The following is a 19,362-nucleotide window of genomic DNA, read 5'->3' as shown; positions in this document are numbered from 1 at the left end:
GTCTTTCTGAGGAACATAAGTCATTTTCTGTTTCCGCACAATTAGCAGCAAAAGGTTGGGCAAGGAGTGATGCTCTCTAATGCTTTCAAATAAAGAGATAATCCAGTTTTCCTAATCCTGTAGTTGAAGTATTTTTCTTTATAAGAGCATTTGACAATCCATTTACATTTTGGCTTCCAGACCTGTGCAGCCATATTAAAGATATCCTGTTTATAACAGCAATGTCTTCCAATGTATTGTTCAGCTGTAGGCAGGCCACATGGCTTTTCAGTTCTAAGTATAGTCTTTAATTCCCTCTTTCCTTTCCTGTTAGTGTGAGGGTCTGTACAATCGGAAATACAGTAAAAGCTGGTAATTAAAAACAAATCCTCAGATAGCTCCATATTTGAGTGAATACCCAACTGTGAAACCCCAATGGATAAAGTCTTATTTTTATTAACCATTGTCTGGCCCACTTTGCTCAACCCTAGCATGTGCTGTTCCCCATATTTCTGCATCTCCATAGACAATTACAGATAAAGTTGAGGAGGTGTTACTTGAGTTGCTTATAACTTAACTTCTTTTTTTTAATTTCCTGGACTGAAATTTAACATAATCCTTCATCTTAAGGTGATTTTAAAACAAAGTAAATGTAATTTGAGCTGCAATGTTTATTTTAAAACTTATAGTGTCGCCTTCACTGAGAAGCTTATTTTGTTTGGAAACTTGTAAAGCAATAATTAAGTCAGACAGAAATAGGTATTTAACAATCGGTGCGGTGAATGCACTGTACTTCATTTATTATAATAAGCACAATGTGGTATTATTACTGGATTTATGCGCTAGAATAAATGTAGCTGTTTATCAGTAAGTGGACCTAGTGTCAGAATCTGCAGTCGTTTCCGAGATCACACATTGAACATATCTGATGGTAGGTCAGGCTCCCCCATGCCCTGTTACCCAGTCCCCTCTCTTCAAAGAGATCATGAAAGCCTCACCCACCCTCATTTCTCCCTACACTAGGGAGTGACCACTAAAGGACACATACTCTTCCTGGGAGGAAGAAGAGGGTTGTGGAAGCAGCAGTCAGTGCCTCTGGCTTTCCTGTGGTGTCACTAACTTAATTGTGGGTATATTTTTTAGTTTAAAGGAGACGTGGAGTTTGTGGAGGAGATAATATAAAAGTGGACCTTGAGCAGAGTACGGCCAGCTTAAAAAAAAGGGGCAACGATGGAACTGATTTGTATTTAGTATTTTAATTTAAAAATATAAACAAAAAGGGAAGAGGCAAAGATTTTTGTAAAATGCCTAAAATTAGACAGCAATGGAAATAATCTAATAGTTTGTGTAAGAAAATAGCTAATTTAAAAATGTAATTGAATCTGAATAAGGCTGTACACATAGTTCATCTATCTAACTGCAGGATCTTATACCTATTTATCTTTCTGATTCATCACCCTTTTCCCCTTCTGTGGCTTGTTACACCCACTTTTGCATTTTGTCTTAAATGGGATACTCTTTGAGGCTGGAGACTTAGTGTTGTTTTTTTTTTTTTTTTTTGCACCTGACACAATGGGGTCCTGATTCTGATTCAGATTTTGAGTGCTACTACAATATAAATAATAACTTTCAGTGCAATGAGTTAGCAGTTCTTACTCTGAAACTTAAACTAAAATTAAAATGTTGCAGGACAGTGTGCTCCATGCATTTATGAAATGTTCATGTCCAAATTTCAGAATAAATATAAAGAATATATTACTGCTCAAAGATTATCATTGTATTAAACAGGGATCTTGGGGATCTTCTATCTTGTGACTGAATGTTCTGTGAATTTAAGTGGATGGTTTTCAATGTCGTGTTTTAGGAAGCAAGAAAAAGGAAAAGGAAAGGCCAGAAATTTCTCCTCCATCAGACTTTGAACACACCATCCATGTTGGCTTTGATGCTGTTACTGGAGAATTCACTGTAAGTATACCTGTCCTAGAGCTGTTCAGAAAGCCATAGGGTTCCTTGCTGAAGTGAGAATGTGTCACTTAAGAATAAGGTGTAAGTTAATCTTTGTTACTCTCAGTCACAAAAAGAAAAGGAGGACTTGTGGCACCTTAGAGACTAACAAATTTATTTGAGCATAAGCTTCCGTGAGCTCACAAAAGCTTATGCTCAAATGAATTTGTTAGTCTCTAAGGTGCCACAAATCCTCCTTTTCTTTTTGCGGATACAGACTAACATGGCTGCTACTCTGAAACCTGATCTCCGTCACAAGTCATTTACAATGCCTGCCACACCAAGACCTTCATTGGTCTCTAGGTGTTACTTCACTATAAATGTTTAATATTAGTCACTGGAATCCTAATGCTTTACTTTATACCACATGGGAGAAACTTTAGTGAGAATTCCTATTAGCCTGTAGAAAAATGAAGTAGCCCCTTTGATTAGTTCACTTCCATTTACAATAGATATATACATAGAAAATCAGACTGAGTGATGAATGGGGAATGCTGATTTAATGTACCTCACTAGGAGAAGGGGGTGTGTAGGGGCAGGAGGCTGCGAGGAACACAACTTCTTCCTGAAGTGCCCCAGTAGGCTAGAAGACCTGATAGAGCTGTTGAATGTTTGTGCTAGCTTAACTGAAGGCTTGGTTTATATTGTCACCTACGCATGTTGAACTCAGTGACTGAAACCCCCACCACATTTGAGTCACTTAGAATCACAGATTAATGCTTACATGTGGAAAGAGAATCCATTCCAATTTTTTTTTTAAATGACTTAAAAATATTACGTATTAAGGTTGTCTCCTGTTTCAGGGAATGCCAGAGCAATGGGCTCGATTGCTACAGACCTCAAATATCACCAAGCTAGAGCAGAAGAAGAACCCTCAGGCTGTACTAGATGTGCTGAAATTCTATGACTCCAAAGACACAGCAAAACAGAAGTACCTGAGCTTCTCCGCTCCAGGTGAGAGACAAGTACATACGAGACATTCAGAAGAAGAGTTTGGTTCTTACAGTCCAGTCTGCTCTTCCCTGTACGTCATTACTTAGAATTGGGAAGATAGGCCCATGCCAAAGAATCAAACTAGTATCTAATGGGTAAGGGACACTACTAAATAAAGGCTCCACTAAAGTTGCACTCTTTGTCCAGTCAGTTTCCTGTTTCAGGTGGGTAAGAGAACAAATGCAACAGGATAATTCAAAATGGCAGTACCACTCAGCTAAAATCAATTAATTAATGGCCTGTCTTTATGACGGTAGAACTATAAGATTGATTAACTGGTTGAGTTCTGTAGGGGTTATTACTCCCATTATCTCTAGTCAGAACATGCTTTCGGACAGTTATTGTGCAGTAACTTGCATTGACTCAACTTTCCCAAATGACAGGACCAAAGATTCAGTGTAACTTATCACTTCTAATGCAAGTTGTAGACAGATGTGTGTGAATGGCTGGAAAAAACATTTGACTGTATTTTTCCAGTGTATGCAGTTCCTTTTAGCCGTTTAAATCAAAAAGATTTCCATTCTAAAAATAGCCTGGTGATAAGGGTTTGTCACATCTTTGCCTTATCAGTTTGGTCATAATCTTCTCTCTCGTATGCATATCAAAACCAATGCACAATTTGACAAAACAGTCTCAATTCAGGTGAGATCCAGTCATGTAGCAGGTCAGGATTTGAAATATATATTGCCTGACCTATGGGGGGGAAGAAGTTTTTGTAACACCTGTCTGCATCTAGTCAGGGAAGTAGGTGTTTCATTCATCAACCATGAAAATTCACCTGGTTGGAAGCAGGGAAATCTCATGAACTGTCCGTATTCCTGATGTGTTGCTCATGTTTTCTATAAAGTCCACTTTTATTATTATTTATTATTCCACTAATTATATATATTCACTTATTACTCTTCTTGCTGTTTTTAGAAAAAGATGGTTTCGCTTCAGGAACACCAGCAGTAAGTGTATTTATTATTGCTTGCACCTTTCCAGGCTTACTCAATTAGTGTTTTTCTTAATTAATTTAAATCTCATATTATATACTTCATAATAAATTGAGTAACATTTTATTGAACTGTATTTTTAACCGACGTTTCCCGCAGGAAACCAAGTGCCCAGTAGGGGGTTTAGTTTTAAGGATGTTTATGAATACTTCTGGGTCTGCTAAAAGCTTTCCATGGATGTCTGTATATTACTTAAAGAATGGTGAGAAATACTTAACGTATGCTTCTAGCAACTTAGAGTAGTAGAAGAGGTAATTTAAATATTCAGATATGTCTTTTATAAAAAAGAGTTGTTAAAATCATGAACAACATGATTCTTGACTTTAGCAAAGCTTTTGACACGGTCTCCCACAGTATTCTTGTCAGCAAGTTAAAGAAGTATGGGCTGGATGAATGCACTATAAGGTGGGTAGAAAGTTGGCTAGATTGTCTGGCTCAACGGGTAGCGATCAATGGCTCCATGTCTAGTTGGCAGCCGGTGTCAAGTGGGGTGCCCCAGGGGTCGGTCCTGGGGCCGGTTTTGTTCAATATCTTCATAAATGATCTGGAGGATGGTGTGGATTGCACTCTCAGCAAATTTGCGGATGATACTTAACTAGGAGGAGTGGTAGATACGCTGGAGGGCAGAGATAGGATACAGAGGGACCTAGACAATTTGGAGGATTGGGCCAAAAGAAATCTGATGAGGTTCAATAAGGATAAGTGCAGGGTCCTGCACTTAGGACGGAAGAACCCAATGCACCGCTACAGACTAGGGACCAAATGGCTAGGCAGCAGTTCTGCGGAAAAGGACCTAGGGTGACAGTGGACGAGAAGCTGGATATGAGTCAGCAGTGTGCCCTTGTTGCCAAGAAGGCCAATGGCATTTTGGGATGTATAAGTAGGGGCATAGCGAGCAGATTGAGGGACGTGATCGTTCCCCTCTTTTCGACATTGGTGAGGCCTCATCTGGAGTAGTGTGTCCAGTTTTGGGCCCCACACTACAAGAAGGATGTGGATAAATTGGAGAGAGTCCAGCGAAGGGCAACAAAAATGATTAGGGGTCTGGAACACATGACTTATGAGGAGAGGCTGAGGGAAGTGGGATTGTTTAGTCTGCGGAAGAGAAGAATGAGGGGGGATTTGATAGCTGCTTTCAACTACCTGAGAGGTGGTTCCAGACTATTCTCAGTGGTAGAAGAGGACAGGACAAGGAGTAATGGTCTCAAGTTGCAGTGGGGGAGGTTTAGGTTGGATATTAGGAAAAACTTTTTCACTAGGAGGGTGGTGAAACACTGGAATGCGTTACCTAGGGAGGTGGTAGAATCTCCTTCCTTGAAAGTTTTTAAGGTCAGGCTTGACAAAGCCCTGGCTGGGATGATTTAATTGGGGATTGGTCCTGCTTTGAGCAGGGGGTTGGACTAGATGACCTCCTGAGGTCCCTTCCAACCCTGATGTTCTATGATTCTATGAACATATAGATCAATGAAATATAATAAACTGAATATTGTAATACATGTACTGATACTTTTGTGTCCCTCAGCATACTTTAGTTCTAAATTGCTAAGAATTCCTGGATCCTCATTCTAAAAATGCCTTAAAACTCATAAGCTGATTAAAATTTTTGGGAAGAATAACAGCTTTGCTTGTAATATATTAATATTTTATTTCCATGTTATTCCATTCAATAACAAAAATATAGCCCAATGCCAAAGGTTCAGAGCCCTCAACAGCAGTAGCAGAAGATGATGACGATGATGAAGAGGTTCCTCCTCCGGTTATTGCCCCTCGACCAGATCATACAAAATCAGTGAGTATTTTTTTTTAATTTACTCTGGAATTTTTGCTTTTTTTTTTTTACATTACTTTCTGTTCTGTCTATTGCAGGTCCCTGCCCACAACAGATGGGGAAGTTTTTTATTATTTGCAAAATGTCACTTTATGTATATTAGTTTAATTTTAGAGGTCATGTTTTTTCCTAGGTATAGCTACCTCTCAGGTACCAGTTGGACCAGGAGTATCCAAATCAGTGCTATATTTTGCAGGGCTACATTGAAAAAATCCCAAATTTATTTCCTCATCCTCTAAAACACATTATAAGGAGGATCATTAGAAAACTTTACCAATGCCCCTAGCAAATCCCAGATATTGTGGATAATGTATATTTTTAAAAAACTTAAATTCACATGTTGTGTGCCTGATTTTTTTTCTATTATCCCATCACAAAAAACCCTCTGCATTGTAGTTAAGTCTGGGAATTTATTCCACCAACAAGATTATTATTAGTACTAAATTTTATGTGAGAACTTAAACACTTAAATTCTTAGTTAAGCTTTAAGCACCATTTTTAAGTCCCCCCAACCTCCCTCCAGAGGACCCCCCCCCCCCCCCGCTCCTATAAAGGCCAAATGTAATCTTCTCTTCCCTCTCTGCCACTGTTGCCTTGCTTTGTCTGAAGGGTAGGTATGGAATGTATACAAAGTTCACAGAATATTGCTTTAAGGAATAGGCCACATGATATTTAAATAAGAATATAGGTGGAACATTACATGTCTAAAGATCTGTAAATATTGCCACATTAGCAAGTATAACTGTCAATTTATGTAATTTTTCAAATGATGAACAGTTAGGTAGTTTAGTTGACACACGTGAACTGTCTTCTGCTCCCCAAGACCGAAAGATTTGGCTGTGCAAAGGTATCTGCTGCATCTTCATTTTAGTATAGCTTGCTACTTCACAAAATCTCCTTTCAGATGATTTGTGCCACTGTTAAATAAAGAGCAGTTTATGATGGGTGGGAATCATATAATGTGAGGAGAGACTGAAGAAATAAGAAAATGTACAAAGGATGAAGGGGCAGTTAAACCCTAGCCTCTATTCCAGCATATGGTGTAATAAGGAAGTCCTGTTAGAGAACAAATGGGTAGAAAGCCTTCCCTCCACCCTGCAAAAAAAGTGGAGGTTAGACTACTGTGCTTAGTAATGTTTGTATTTCCAACTAAGCTTTCAAATTAACAGTTTATGGAGGTGAGTACCAGACTCTTTAATTCATGCTTCTGCAGTGTTTGAAGAGATTTCCACCCAGTCTGGCAGAGCAAAGCAATGATGTACCAATTACATTGTAGGACAGCTTTTGCAATGAGTCCCCAGCTGTAGAAAAGAAGCTAGAGGCAACAGGGATCCCTTTCCTGAGTAAATAGACCCCTAGCCATCTGCAGTGTCCAGCAAGTTTCCAGGTCAGTGTTTCAGAATCAAGTAGTGTTGCAGCCACATTGGCTAGTGTTCAAAAGCAGCAGTTCTCAGAATGAGTGGCTCCTGGTTCCAAAAGTTTTAAGTGAAACAATGCTAGTGGTCAGATAAGAATTTATGGCACTTTTGAACCTGAAAGTCAGTGGTTGCAAAGAGAACTCTGAGTTCTAATAGTGAGTGTTCTTCTTTCACCACAGATTTACACACGGTCTGTAATTGACCCTATCCCTGCACCAGCTGGTGACTCTTGTGATAGTGCTGCCAAGTTGGCTGACAAGCAGAAAAAGAAGACCAAAATGTCAGATGAAGACATTATGGAAAAGCTACGTGAGTTGTAATTTTTTTTTAAAATACAAACTCCAGTATTGATGCTAATTATCAGTAATTCCATTATTTATATGGGAGGGGTCTGTGCAGACCTGATCAGCACATTGCTTTGAACTGATAATACCTATTGGAGTCTGTTACAGAAAAGACTGCAGATATCAAATCAGCATGATGAATGGTCTGAGGCTATCACAAAACAATCTGTACAGATGTTTGGTTGCAGTTTCTGTTAGCCAGAAAATGGAGACAAATGACTGTCTTTTGACTAAGCCATCATCCCCGTTTTTCATATAAGGGTGATGTAACCAAAAGACTTGGTTATTTTCTGTCATCTGCTAGTTGGGAGGAACTGTATTCAGGCATCTGGACTGGTCTTGAAGAATGGAAATTAACAAGTAAACAAAATTTCCCCATTTGAAGCTGTTTTAGGGTCAATGTCGCACTTGTGGCACAGTGATCAGCTTCTACGGAGGTGTTCCTTTTAGTGCAGAATACAGTGGATTTTTGCTGTTCCTAATTCCATAACCTTCATAGATGCACTCATTCAGCAAACCAATGCCATTGTCTAGCACAAAGCAGGCAATGACTTAGTTTAGATAGGCAGTACAAATACTGGATTATTACTGATTCATCCCACAAATGTGTTACAAGTCACAAATGTCATACAGAAGAATATAATTTAATTGTATAAAAAGCTCTGTTTTTATTACCATAAGAATCAAAAGAAAAAAGCACACATCGTACTCTAATAAAAAGTGAAGAATGCTCCCTTAAATCACTGGTTGGCTTTATGTTTTGTGTGGAATTTTTTTAGGGACTATTGTGAGCATAGGAGATCCCAAGAAAAAATATACCAGATATGAAAAAATTGGGCAGGGGTGAGTATTTGTCGAGCTATCCAAAATTTTTCACTGAATGAACTAGTATTAAAGGTGTGATGTACTCTTGTCCTTTTGCCGCTATTTATTAAAGCAGAAATGTCCGTGTACAAGCAGTAATAATCAGATGCAGGGGACTTCAAACAGTGATAGAAGTTTTGAATCTGTTCCTTTATGGGACTCTGTGTGTGCATTAATGTCTCTTTGGAAACAGATCACTTTCTGGTGATACTGAATGGAAGTGAAAATGTATTAATTTAAGTGAACTTTTGTCTCTTTTCTCTTCTTCCCCTTCATGAGATAAACTTATCTGTTCTTTTAATGTTATGACTAGTGAAAAGCTGAGGGTGATAGAATTCAAGTTTTTCCTAACCCGGTCAAGGTGCTATCAATCTAGTGTAATTTGCTCTAGGTATTTCCATGAATCATTTCAACATAAAAGTTCAGTTGAAGGATGAATACTGGCAGAGCTTGCATAATTTGTTTTAATATAAATGTTGTTCTTACTGTGTTTGCATCCCCTCTAACAATATTTTGATATTTTGTGTGTATGTTGGGGATTGAGGGGTGAAATAGAATCCCCTTTAGAACTGACTGTCTGATTTATCCAATATTTGGGAATAGCACAAGGTATAGGGTTTTGCATACACTGACATGCAAGAAAAGTAGTTTTCCTGTTACTATGGAAGAGGCTGGTCCTGTGGTGACTAGTGTGCTCTTTCTGAGCTGGCTGGTATTTGTATTTAGTACTTTTTTATTTGAGTACTCCTTGAATGCCCTTCTTTCTTAAGAATATAGCTGCTATACTGGGTTGGACCATGGTCCATATTGCCAAGTATTTTGTTGCCAACAGTGACCCATTCCAGAACTTCAGGGAGAGAGTACAGAACAGGGTAATTAGGGAGTGATCCACCCCGTCTTCCTCTCCCAGCTGCTGGTGACCAGAGGTTTAGTGTCGCCCTGAAAGCATGGGGTTGCACTCCTGACCATCTTGGCTAATAGGCATTAATAGATCTCTCCTCTATGCACTTATCCAGTTTGTTTTTTTTATCCAGTTACACTTTTGGCCATCACAACATGCCATGGCAGTGAGTTCTACAGGTTAGTTGTGCAAAAAAGTATTTCCTCTTGTTTCTATGAAACCTGCTTGCTGCCTATTGATTTCACCAGCTTTCTAAAGGGAAATCAGGCCTTGCCAACTATTAGAATTCTTTGAGAAAGTCATCAAGTATGTGGACAAAGGTGATCCAGTTGATACAGTGTATTTGGATTTTCGCAAAGCCTTTGACAAGGTCTCTCCTCAAAGGCTCTTAAGGAAACTAAGTAGCCGATAAGAGGGAAGGTCCTCTCATGGATCAGTAACTGGTCGAAAGATAGGAAACAAAGGATGGGAATAAGTTATCAGTTTTCACAATGGAGAGAGGTGAACAGGAGGGTTCCCCACCTATCTGTCCTGGGACCTGTGCTGGGTTCAACGTATTCATTAATGATCTGGAAAAGGAGATGAACAGTGAAGTGGCAAAGTTTGCAGATGATACAAAATTATTCAAAATAGTTAAGTCCAAAGCAGACTGTAAGGAGTTAGCGGTAATCTCTAAAAACTGGGTGACTGGGTAACAAAATGGCAGATGAAATTCAGCATTGATAAGTGCAAAGTAATGGACGTGGGGAAAAAACAATCCCAGCTATACATAAATCTGTATACGTGTATTTATATATACGATGGGGTCTAAGCTATTACCACCCAAAAAAGAGCTCTTGGCGTCACAGTCAATAGATCTCTGAAGATTTCCACTCTATGTGCAGTGGCAGTCAAAAAGAACTATTAGGAAAGAGAGAGAAATTATCACAATGCTACTATATATCCACAGTGTGAACTCATACCCTGAATGCTGTGTCCAGCTCTGGTCGCCCAAAAAGAAATATGGTGGAACTGGAAAAGGTTCAGAGGAGAGCAGCATAGATGCTCAAGGGTATATAACAGCTTCCTTTCAAGGAGAGACTAAAAAGATTAGGACTATTCAGCCTAGAGAAAAGATTACTAAAGAGGGATATGATAAAGGCCTACAACATCATGATGAATGATGTGGAAAAAGTGACTAGAGAAGTGTGTTTACCCTTTCACACAATACAAAAGCCAGGGGCCAGCCGATGAGATTAATAAGCAGCAGGTTTTTACAAACAAAAGGAAGTACTTTTTCACCCAATGGGCAGTTCCTGACAGTTTTTAGATGTGCAAAACTTAAAAAAAAAAAAAAAAAAATCTGTGATCTGCCTGTGCATGTATATCCTTGTTAGATTTGAAATCATACAGCTGATCACTTACCTTGTATTCACAGGGCTTCAGGTACAGTTTTCACAGCTATCGACGTGGCAACAGGACAGGAGGTAGGATCTGTGTGCTCTGTATGAATATTTTCCATTTAAATCTGCAGCTATGGGTGACGGATTGAATTGGATAAGGTTTTTTTTACCAGTGGCTCCCATCTCTGGCATTACTTCTCAGTAGAATATTTGTGATAGTCATTTGTAACAGTGCATTCCTTGTTTTGTAGGAACCAGATGATGAATACTAAATATAGGATTTTGTTTTTCCAATGAAATGCAAAGGGACCAAGATGTTCAGAGTTGTGGGTTTTGAAAGCCGTTTAACCTCTACGTGTTGTAGGCAATATTGTCTTGAATTCTGACCAATAATTTTGCATTTAGCCTTCTACATAGCTTCATCTGTGACCATGATAGTCTTGCCCATAAGGAAATTGCTTCTCACCAAACAATGCCTTCTCCATATCCTGTTCCCAGATTCTTCCCATTGATCACACCCATACCACCTGGCAGACGTGGTGGCATCATTGTCATCTACAAATTGTTCGTTAAGCCTTCACCATCCTATTTGCTTTGGTGTTTTCCTTCAAACATCTTTTACTCCATGGGTCCCCTACAACTAAAATTCACAATTGTTGGCTTCTTTCTAAAATCATCTTTTCTTTAATTGCTTTACCCATCAGCTCAGTCAGTCTCTCCTTCTGCCACCACCTCCTCTGGCACCTGAATGTTCATTTTGCTAATAGCTGAAATGATCTCACCTACAGTTTTTCCTCTCACCTTTATAGCTGTTGGCTTCTTCCTCTTTTCTACCTCTTCATCCTTAGAGTAACCACACCCTGGATGTAATGAGTAATTTCCCCCTGTACTTTCCTTTACCTGTCTCACACTAAGCACTTTTTGTGCTTGTCCATCTGTAACAAAATCCCATACCTGGATTCAGTTTTTCTAGCCCTTCTTTACTTCCTGTTGGAGACAACTAACTCGCTGTACGTTTTTCAACCAATCTACCCTATAAAAATGCTTTCCATTGCCGATCTCTCCAGAACCCATGGTACAATAATAGCTCAAATCTTTAAGACCTCTCCCGCACCCCCACCCCAAAAAACACCCCAAAACAAAACAAAAAAACTAAAGTTCTGGTACACCAAAATATGCAGTATTGTAATAATCACAACAAAATATGACATAGCTCCTCTCCCGGGTTTCCTTCTGATTTCAGCGATACTGTTGCTATTCTGTAATCTCCAGTGTCACTCTCTTGCACTGCCAATTCAGTCCTTCACCCACTTGACATCTCTTCTTCTCTGAACAGAGCTTACTATTTCTTCCACTCCAGAATTGCATCTGTCTGTGGTTATCACATTGTCAGCTTTTCCCTGTCCCTTCCAGTAGCACTACCAATCCTCTGTGTAGTTCCCATGAAATCTCCGGTGCCAGACCATTGATCCAGCACTTGATCACTTCCAATGTCTTTCCTCCCTCTAGCAGTGAAACCATCTTTCACATGGCTTCCTCATTACTTCTTTTACCTCAGTGCAGCATTTAGACAGTATGTAGCTGCCAGCTCTAAAAGCTATTTTAGCTCTGGAGGGGATGACACATCAGACAGTAGACCATTCCTTCTCCATCTGTCTTAATTATAAAACATCTACTTCCAGCTCATAGATGGACATGGTTCTTGGCAAGAAGAATACCATAGTTATTAATGGTCCAACTCATTCCTCTCAATTTCTCAACCTTGATCATCTTTTCAGACTTTATGGCTGTAATTTTGAAGTTGTCACCCCACGAAGCTCCTCTTTGTTCCTTGTCTTGCTATGTTGTAAAAGTTCACCTCTCACCTGTTTTATCAACATGTCTGCCTTTCTCTCATCACTCACTTTATTGAATCATTCTTTTGGGCATTGTCATTTCACACCTTCATATTTTCAGCTCCTTTTGCCTCACAAACGCACTTTTATCCAAATGCTAGTCTGTTCAGAACAAAACATATAGAGAAAATCCTATTGCCTTCTCCTGAAAACCTTGCACTGGCTATCACTTGTATCCACTACAAAATCACTCATCTTCAAACCTGTTAATAGTTTCTCTCTTGGCTCTGATTTCATTTCTGTCCCCCAAACCCTTCCTACATAAGAATGGCCATACTGGGTCAGACCAAAGGTCCATCCTGCCCAGTATCCTGTCTACCGACAGTGGTCAATGCCAGGTGCACCAGAGGGAGTGTACCTAACAGGTAATGATCAAGTGATCTCTCTCTCCTGCCATCCATCTCCACCCTTTGACAAACAGAGGCTAGGGACTCTATTCCTTACTCATCCTGGCTAATAGCCATTAATGGACTTAACCTCCATGAATTTATCCAGTTCTCTTTTAACCCCTATATAGTTAGACCTAGCCTTCTGAGGCAAGGAGTTCCACAGGTTGACTGTGCACTGAGTGAGGAAGAACTTCCTTTTATTTGTTTTAAACCTGTTACCCATTAATTTCAATTGGTGGCCCCTAGTTCTTATATTATGGGAACAAGTAAATAACTTTTCCTTATTCACTTTCTTCACACCACTCATGATTTTATATACCTCTATCATATCTACCCTTACTGTCCTCTTTTCCAAGCTGAAAAGTCCTGGCCTCTTTAATCTCTCCTTATATGGGAGGCTAGGACTCCACTTCTCTCTCTTCTGATCTGCACTGTGTTGGAAGTGACTCTTTTGCTGGCACTGCATTTCCTTGACTGTGATGGGGTGATGTTAATAGTGGTGTAACTGCCAATGGAAGGGGAATTAACAGCAGGGAATGCAATTAACAGGACATGCCTGTCACATCACTTCATAGTTTCCTGTTCTTTTCCTGCCATTACCCTATCCTTTGCTTCCCCTCATGCTGCAAGCTACTTCTGCCTGCACCAACACTGACTTTCTGATGTGTAATTATATCACCATTTGTGTCGCTTCTGAATTTGGCTCACTGTCTGGAATAGTCATGCTGCCACTTTATTGACTTGCTATCCTTTTTTATAAAATACAGCTCCAGTCCTACCTTGTACATAGCTTATAGCCAGCAAGGTGTTGGACAGTTTGACAGAGCATCCCTTGTTACTACTAACCCACATGCGTTGTCTAGTCCTCTGTTCTAATCAGCCAATTCACTTTTACTGCAATATTATAAATGTTATTTAGTGTTGCAACGGTTTGGCACTCAGGTTTGTATGACTAACACTTCATCTTGTATTTTACCCTTTCCCCTTGTTTTCAGGTTGCTATCAAACAGATAAACCTGCAGAAGCAGCCCAAGAAGGAGTTGATTATTAATGAGATCTTGGTAATGAAAGAATTAAAGAATCCCAACATAGTCAATTTCCTAGACAGGTAAATGCAGACAATCGAACCGTTAATCTTCCTTCTCCCAGGAGTCCGGATTCTAACCTGACATCTTCTATAATTCTGTGATCACTGTGGGTACTTTTCCACTGCAGCTGGAAGCATGCGTCCCAGCTCCGGCAGACAGACATATTAGCTTTGCTTGAGCTAGCACTCTAAAAATCACTACAAATAGCCAAGTGGCGAGTAGCACAGGCAGCACATTGTGCTAGCCCCTGAAATACAAATCTGCCTGGCCCCCTGTGCACACACTCAGGCAGTACTGTGAGTATTTGGTTTAAGAGATCGCCAGGCAAAAGTCAGGTATGTTGCAGGGCGTAGGGCTGGTGATTCAGTAAGTAGCATTCTTTTCTGATTCGGTACCAAACCAATATCCCAAACTGGGGTTGGGGAGCTGCTGGAGGTGCTGTTTTAGATGATATGCAAAGCTGTAATTCTGACTTTTTAGTCAACAAAGATCTTTCGGCGTTTGGCCCCAGCTTTTAAATCCAGTCTGTCTACCTAAAAACGTGTTTTCCTAATTGATCTAAAACTCATAGAAATGTAGGGCTGGAAGGGACCTCAAGAGGTCATATAGTCTATCTCCCTGCACTGAGGCAGGACCAAATACACCATACCTGGCAGGTGTTTGTCTAAACTATTCTTTAAAATCTCTAATTTTGAGAGTTACACAACCTCCCTTGGTAACCTATTCCAATACTTGACTATCCTTATAGTTAGAAAGCTTTCCTAATATCTAACCTAAATCTTCCTGTCTGCAGGTTAAGCCCATCGCTTCTTGTCCTACCTTCACTGGACATGGAGAACAATTGATCACTGTCCTCTTCATAGCAGCCCTTAACGTATTTGAAGATTATCAGGTCTTCCCCTCAGTCTTGTTTTCTCAAGACTAAACAGGCCCCGTTTTTTAACCTTCCCTCATAGGTCAGATTTTCTAAATCTCTCACCATTTTTGTCACTCTTATCTGGATTCTCTCCACTTTTCCACAATGTTTCCTGAAGAGTGGCACCCAAAACTGGACATAGGACTCCAGCTGAAGCCTCACAAGTGCCAAATAGAGGGGGACAATTGCCTCCTGCGTCTTGCTGTTAATATACCCCCAAAATATTTCCCCTTTTCGCAGCTGCATCGCATTGTTGGCTTACGTTCAATTTGTGATCCACTATAACCCCAAGATCCTTTCCTGCAGTACTATTACCTAGCCAGTTATTCCCCATTTTGTATGTATGCATTTGAATTTTCCTTTTTAATTGTAGTACTTTGCACCTGTCCTTATTGAATTTCATCTTGATTACAGATCAATTTGTCATGGTCATTTTGAATTCTAATCCTGTTCTCCAGAGTGCTGGCAACCTTTCCCAGCGTGGTGTCATCTGTAAACTTTATAACATAGTCTCCACTTCATTATCCAAGCCATTAATGAAAATATTAAATAGTATTGGACCCATGAGATAAGTCCTCCTAATTTGACAGTGAACCATTGATAATGACTGAGTACAGTTTTTCAATCACCACACACCTTAGTAATTTCATAGACCACATTTCTCTAGTTTGCTTTTGAGAATATCATGTGGGACTGCCAAAAAGCTAAAAAAGATAGATCATGTCTACTGCTTCCCCCCCATCCTCTAGGCCTGTACCCCTGTCAAAGGAGGAAATTAGGTTGGTTTGGCATGATTTGTTCTTTACAAATCCATGTTGGTTATTCCTTATCATATCCTCTAGGTGTTTACAAACTGATAGTTTAATTATTTATTCCAGTATCCCTCCAGATTTTGAAGTTAGTCTGACTGGTCTATAATTCCCCAGGTCCTCATTGTTCACCTTTCTAAAGACAGGTGCTGTGTTTTCCCTTCTCCAGCCCTCTGGGACCTCACCTTTCCTCCATGAATCCATTTGATTGCTAATCCTAGAATATCAGGGTTAGAAGGGACCTCAGGAGGTCATCTAGTCCAACCCCCTGCTCAAAGCAGGACCAGTCCCCAACTAAATCATCCCAGCCAGGGCTGTGTTAAGCCTGACCTTGAAAAACTCTAATGGGTCCATGATTGCTTCAGCTACTTCCTTAAATACCCTAGGGTGAATTTTATCAGCCCTGTTGTGAAGTATTCTCTTGAACAGTTGCTGCAATACACTGTCAGTCATTTATCAGTCCTGATTCTCCACTCCTGGCAAATGAGTTTATTTCTGTATTTTCTGCCTTTAGTTTTCTTGTAGGTGATGAATTGTTTGTTGTGATGGAGTACCTCGCAGGAGGGTCACTCACTGATGTGGTCACAGAAACTTGCATGGATGAGGCACAGATTGCTGCTGTTTGCAGAGAGGTGGGTGTTATGTTTCTGTGGGTACGGGGTGAGAGTGCAATCTTCTTCCCACATTTACATTACTCACTAGCCACTGCAACAATTGATTTGATGTCCAGCCTTCATTTAACTTCTTCGCTAATAATCGGAAAGAGGAATTAAGCAGCTTTCTAACTAATGTCGAAGAGGATATTTAATTGGAGAGAATTCTACTGACTGTCTAGTGATGTCAGGGAAAAAATATGAAGATGAGATAAATAAGTGCAGAAAAATAACAAAATGAGTAACAAAAAAATGCAACTTAAAAGATCTGGGGAAAAACAATCCAAAGCTGTGGGAGGGAAACCAGTGATGGATAGAGCTGGCTAAAGGTGACAGCAGAAAGCAAATGAGACATGATTTTGCAATGCAACATGGCAATAAAAGCTGATGGAGTTTTGGGCTGGTATATAGATACCTCAAATCATGGAGCATTGGGGTAGGAGTGTCCCTTTCTATTTGGTACCTGGAATATTATGTTCATTCTAGTTACCATTTTACCAGAAAGATACTGACAGGCTGGATGGAGTTCAGAGAAGCACAGCAAAAAGTTTCAGGTGGCGGTAGTGATTCACTTTCAAAGAAAGATTTGAAGACAACCTTACAGATATTTAGCAGGTGTAAACAATAATAGGGAAATCCATGGTTGTTTGAGTGTGTATATAGCCAAGAGTAATGAGAGTGAAAAAGTGGGCTGAATATGTAGAAAACCTGAGCTCTGTTACCCTGTGGAGTAGTCTCCAAGGGGAAGGGGTGGAATAGCTATCACCGGGAAGGCTTATGAATAGACTGGGTAAAACGGGATACCAGAGGGTACAACCCTACACTGGCATGGCAATGGACTGGATGGTTGAGTATGTTTGTTCTCTCTCTCTAATTAGTTCTGTGGTCCATTCAGACATTAAATTATGGAAGGACGTGCTTTCTCTGTTCAGCTATTTTCTGAAAAATAATTAAATAACAAAAAATTGTAGCTGTGATGATCTTAAGATGTGTGTTATCAAACCTGGAGACTTAAAAATCTACCTGACATCACATCCCAACAATTTCCCTGAGTTGGAATGCAAGAGTCCAGCACAAACCCAATTTATTGTCGGGGTAATTATATTATCTACCCTGCATGGGAAGGTTTTAAAAGCCCCTTAGCGTGCATCAGCTGGGCATCTGCTTAGATGATGCACTGCAAGGGATGGGCTGGGAAGCACGCTCATACGTCAAAGTGTGGATAGGTAATTATTTCCTGAGGAAACCAGAGCTGCTTCATATGCAAATAGAGGATATAATTAAATGCAAAAGTAACTACTTACAGTAAGATCAGGTGTGAACAAGAATGTTTTTTTTTTAGCCTATAAAGTTTTAATAAAAATAAGTATACTCCTGCTTAGCTATTTCCAGTTTGCCATCTGTTTTAACTAATTTGCAGTTTTATTTCCAGGAATCTTTTTGCCCAGTTAATTTGTCTTCAATTTTTTGGCCTTTCCAGTTTCTTTATATTTATTGTTCATCTTGCTGCAGCACCTAAAGGGTCTGTTCACAACCAGAGATGGACAAATCTTTAGGAAGAAATAGTCCATGCTGTAAAGCGCACTTTCCCAATTTCATCTGAGAATTTTCAGCAAGGCCATTTCAAAATAAAACTCAGCTTTCTTTTCCAGTTGCAGTACATAAAACACTTTCAAAGCAAACTTCTGAGGCTGAATTCCTAGCCTCGGTTCTTGTTTTAACAGTTAAAATCTCTAATGATGGCATTAAAATCAGACCAGTAATTTAAACCTAAATTAATTCTAAAGCACTCTGGCTTACCATCATCAGCTTAAACTAATCTAAGGTTTTATATCAATTCAGGCTCCTTGACAGTTTTTAAGGATTTAAACCAATTTAAACTAAAATAAAGCAAACAAAGAAAAAAACCTCAAAACATAATAAACTGGGACAGTGGAGGGTCTATTGAGGGAGCTGGAGGGCTAGCCACTAGGTCAGAGGTGGGCAAACTTTTTGGCCCGAGGGCCACATCGGGGTTGCAAAACTGTATGGAGGACCGGGTAGGGAAGGCTGTGCCTCCCCAAACAGCCTGGCCCTCTCCCCCCATCCGCCCCCTCCCACTTCACGCCCCCTGACTGCTGCCCCCAGAACCTCCGCCCCATCCAACCATCCCCTGCTCCCTGTCCCCTGACTGCTCCGACCCCTATCCACCCCCCACACACACACACCACCACTCTCCGTCCCCTTACCATGCTGCTCAGAGCGACAGGAGCTTGCAGCCATGCCATCTGTGTTCCCTGGCAGGAGTGGCGGGCCAGAGAGCTGGTGGCGCAGTGCGCTGAGGCTGCGGGGGACGGGGGACAGCAGGGAAGGGGCTGGGGGGCTAGCCTCCCTGGCTGGGAGCTCAGGGGCTGGGCAGAATTATCTTGCGGGCCGTAGTTTGCCCACCTCTGCACTAGGTGATGTATTAAGCAGTAGTTATTCAGGGATAGGACAGTGTTCAAGGCAATCTGTAAAAGTCATGCCTATTCAGGAAACATTTGTTGATTTTGAGAAGTAAGATCAAGCCAAGTTTTAAGATTATGAATATGTAAAATCAGCAAGAGTGGGCTCTTGCTTGACTCACCTTAAATCATTTCAAAGCTAAAGCTCTTCAGAGCCCAGCTATATTCTTAACTCCTTAGATTTTGAATAAATCTAAAAAAGAAAAGCAGGCAAAAAATTTTAAGCTGTTGATTTCAAACTCAGCTTCATTTCTTGGTCTCATTAAGATTATACTAAGTTAGTAAGATATTAAGCTAAGTTTAAAGAAAATGGTGGTTTTTAAAATGATCTGTCTAGATGTCAAATTCAAAGTTAAATTGTCTCCAGTTTCCAGTAAATTGAAACTTAATACTCTGCATTTAACTAGCTGCCCATGAATGA

At 40.1% G+C, this 19,362-nt stretch overlaps 1 protein-coding gene across 5 annotated transcripts in view; it reads left to right on the top strand.

Moving 5' to 3' along the window:
* PAK2 (p21 (RAC1) activated kinase 2) overlaps positions 1-19,362 on the top strand; it is a 102,546-nt gene that overhangs the window by 70,146 nt on the left and 13,038 nt on the right. For all 5 annotated transcript variants that reach the window (XM_048864077.2, XM_075132296.1, XM_048864074.2 and 2 more), the window contains 9 exons: positions 1,844-1,944; positions 2,787-2,937; positions 3,895-3,926; positions 5,653-5,760; positions 7,397-7,526; positions 8,341-8,404; positions 10,744-10,792; positions 13,988-14,100; positions 16,320-16,437. In XM_048864077.2, coding sequence (XP_048720034.1) covers positions 1,844-1,944; positions 2,787-2,937; positions 3,895-3,926; positions 5,653-5,760; positions 7,397-7,526; positions 8,341-8,404; positions 10,744-10,792; positions 13,988-14,100; positions 16,320-16,437 — 866 coding nt within the window. The remainder of the gene's footprint in view (positions 1-1,843; positions 1,945-2,786; positions 2,938-3,894; positions 3,927-5,652; positions 5,761-7,396; positions 7,527-8,340; positions 8,405-10,743; positions 10,793-13,987; positions 14,101-16,319; positions 16,438-19,362) is intronic.

The sequence above is a fragment of the Caretta caretta genome, chromosome 9 (genome assembly GCF_965140235.1).
Source record: "Caretta caretta isolate rCarCar2 chromosome 9, rCarCar1.hap1, whole genome shotgun sequence".
NCBI lineage: Eukaryota > Metazoa > Chordata > Testudines > Cheloniidae > Caretta > Caretta caretta.
The sequence above is the reverse complement of the archived record's forward strand: the minus strand, read 5'-3'. Positions and strand labels throughout refer to the sequence as shown.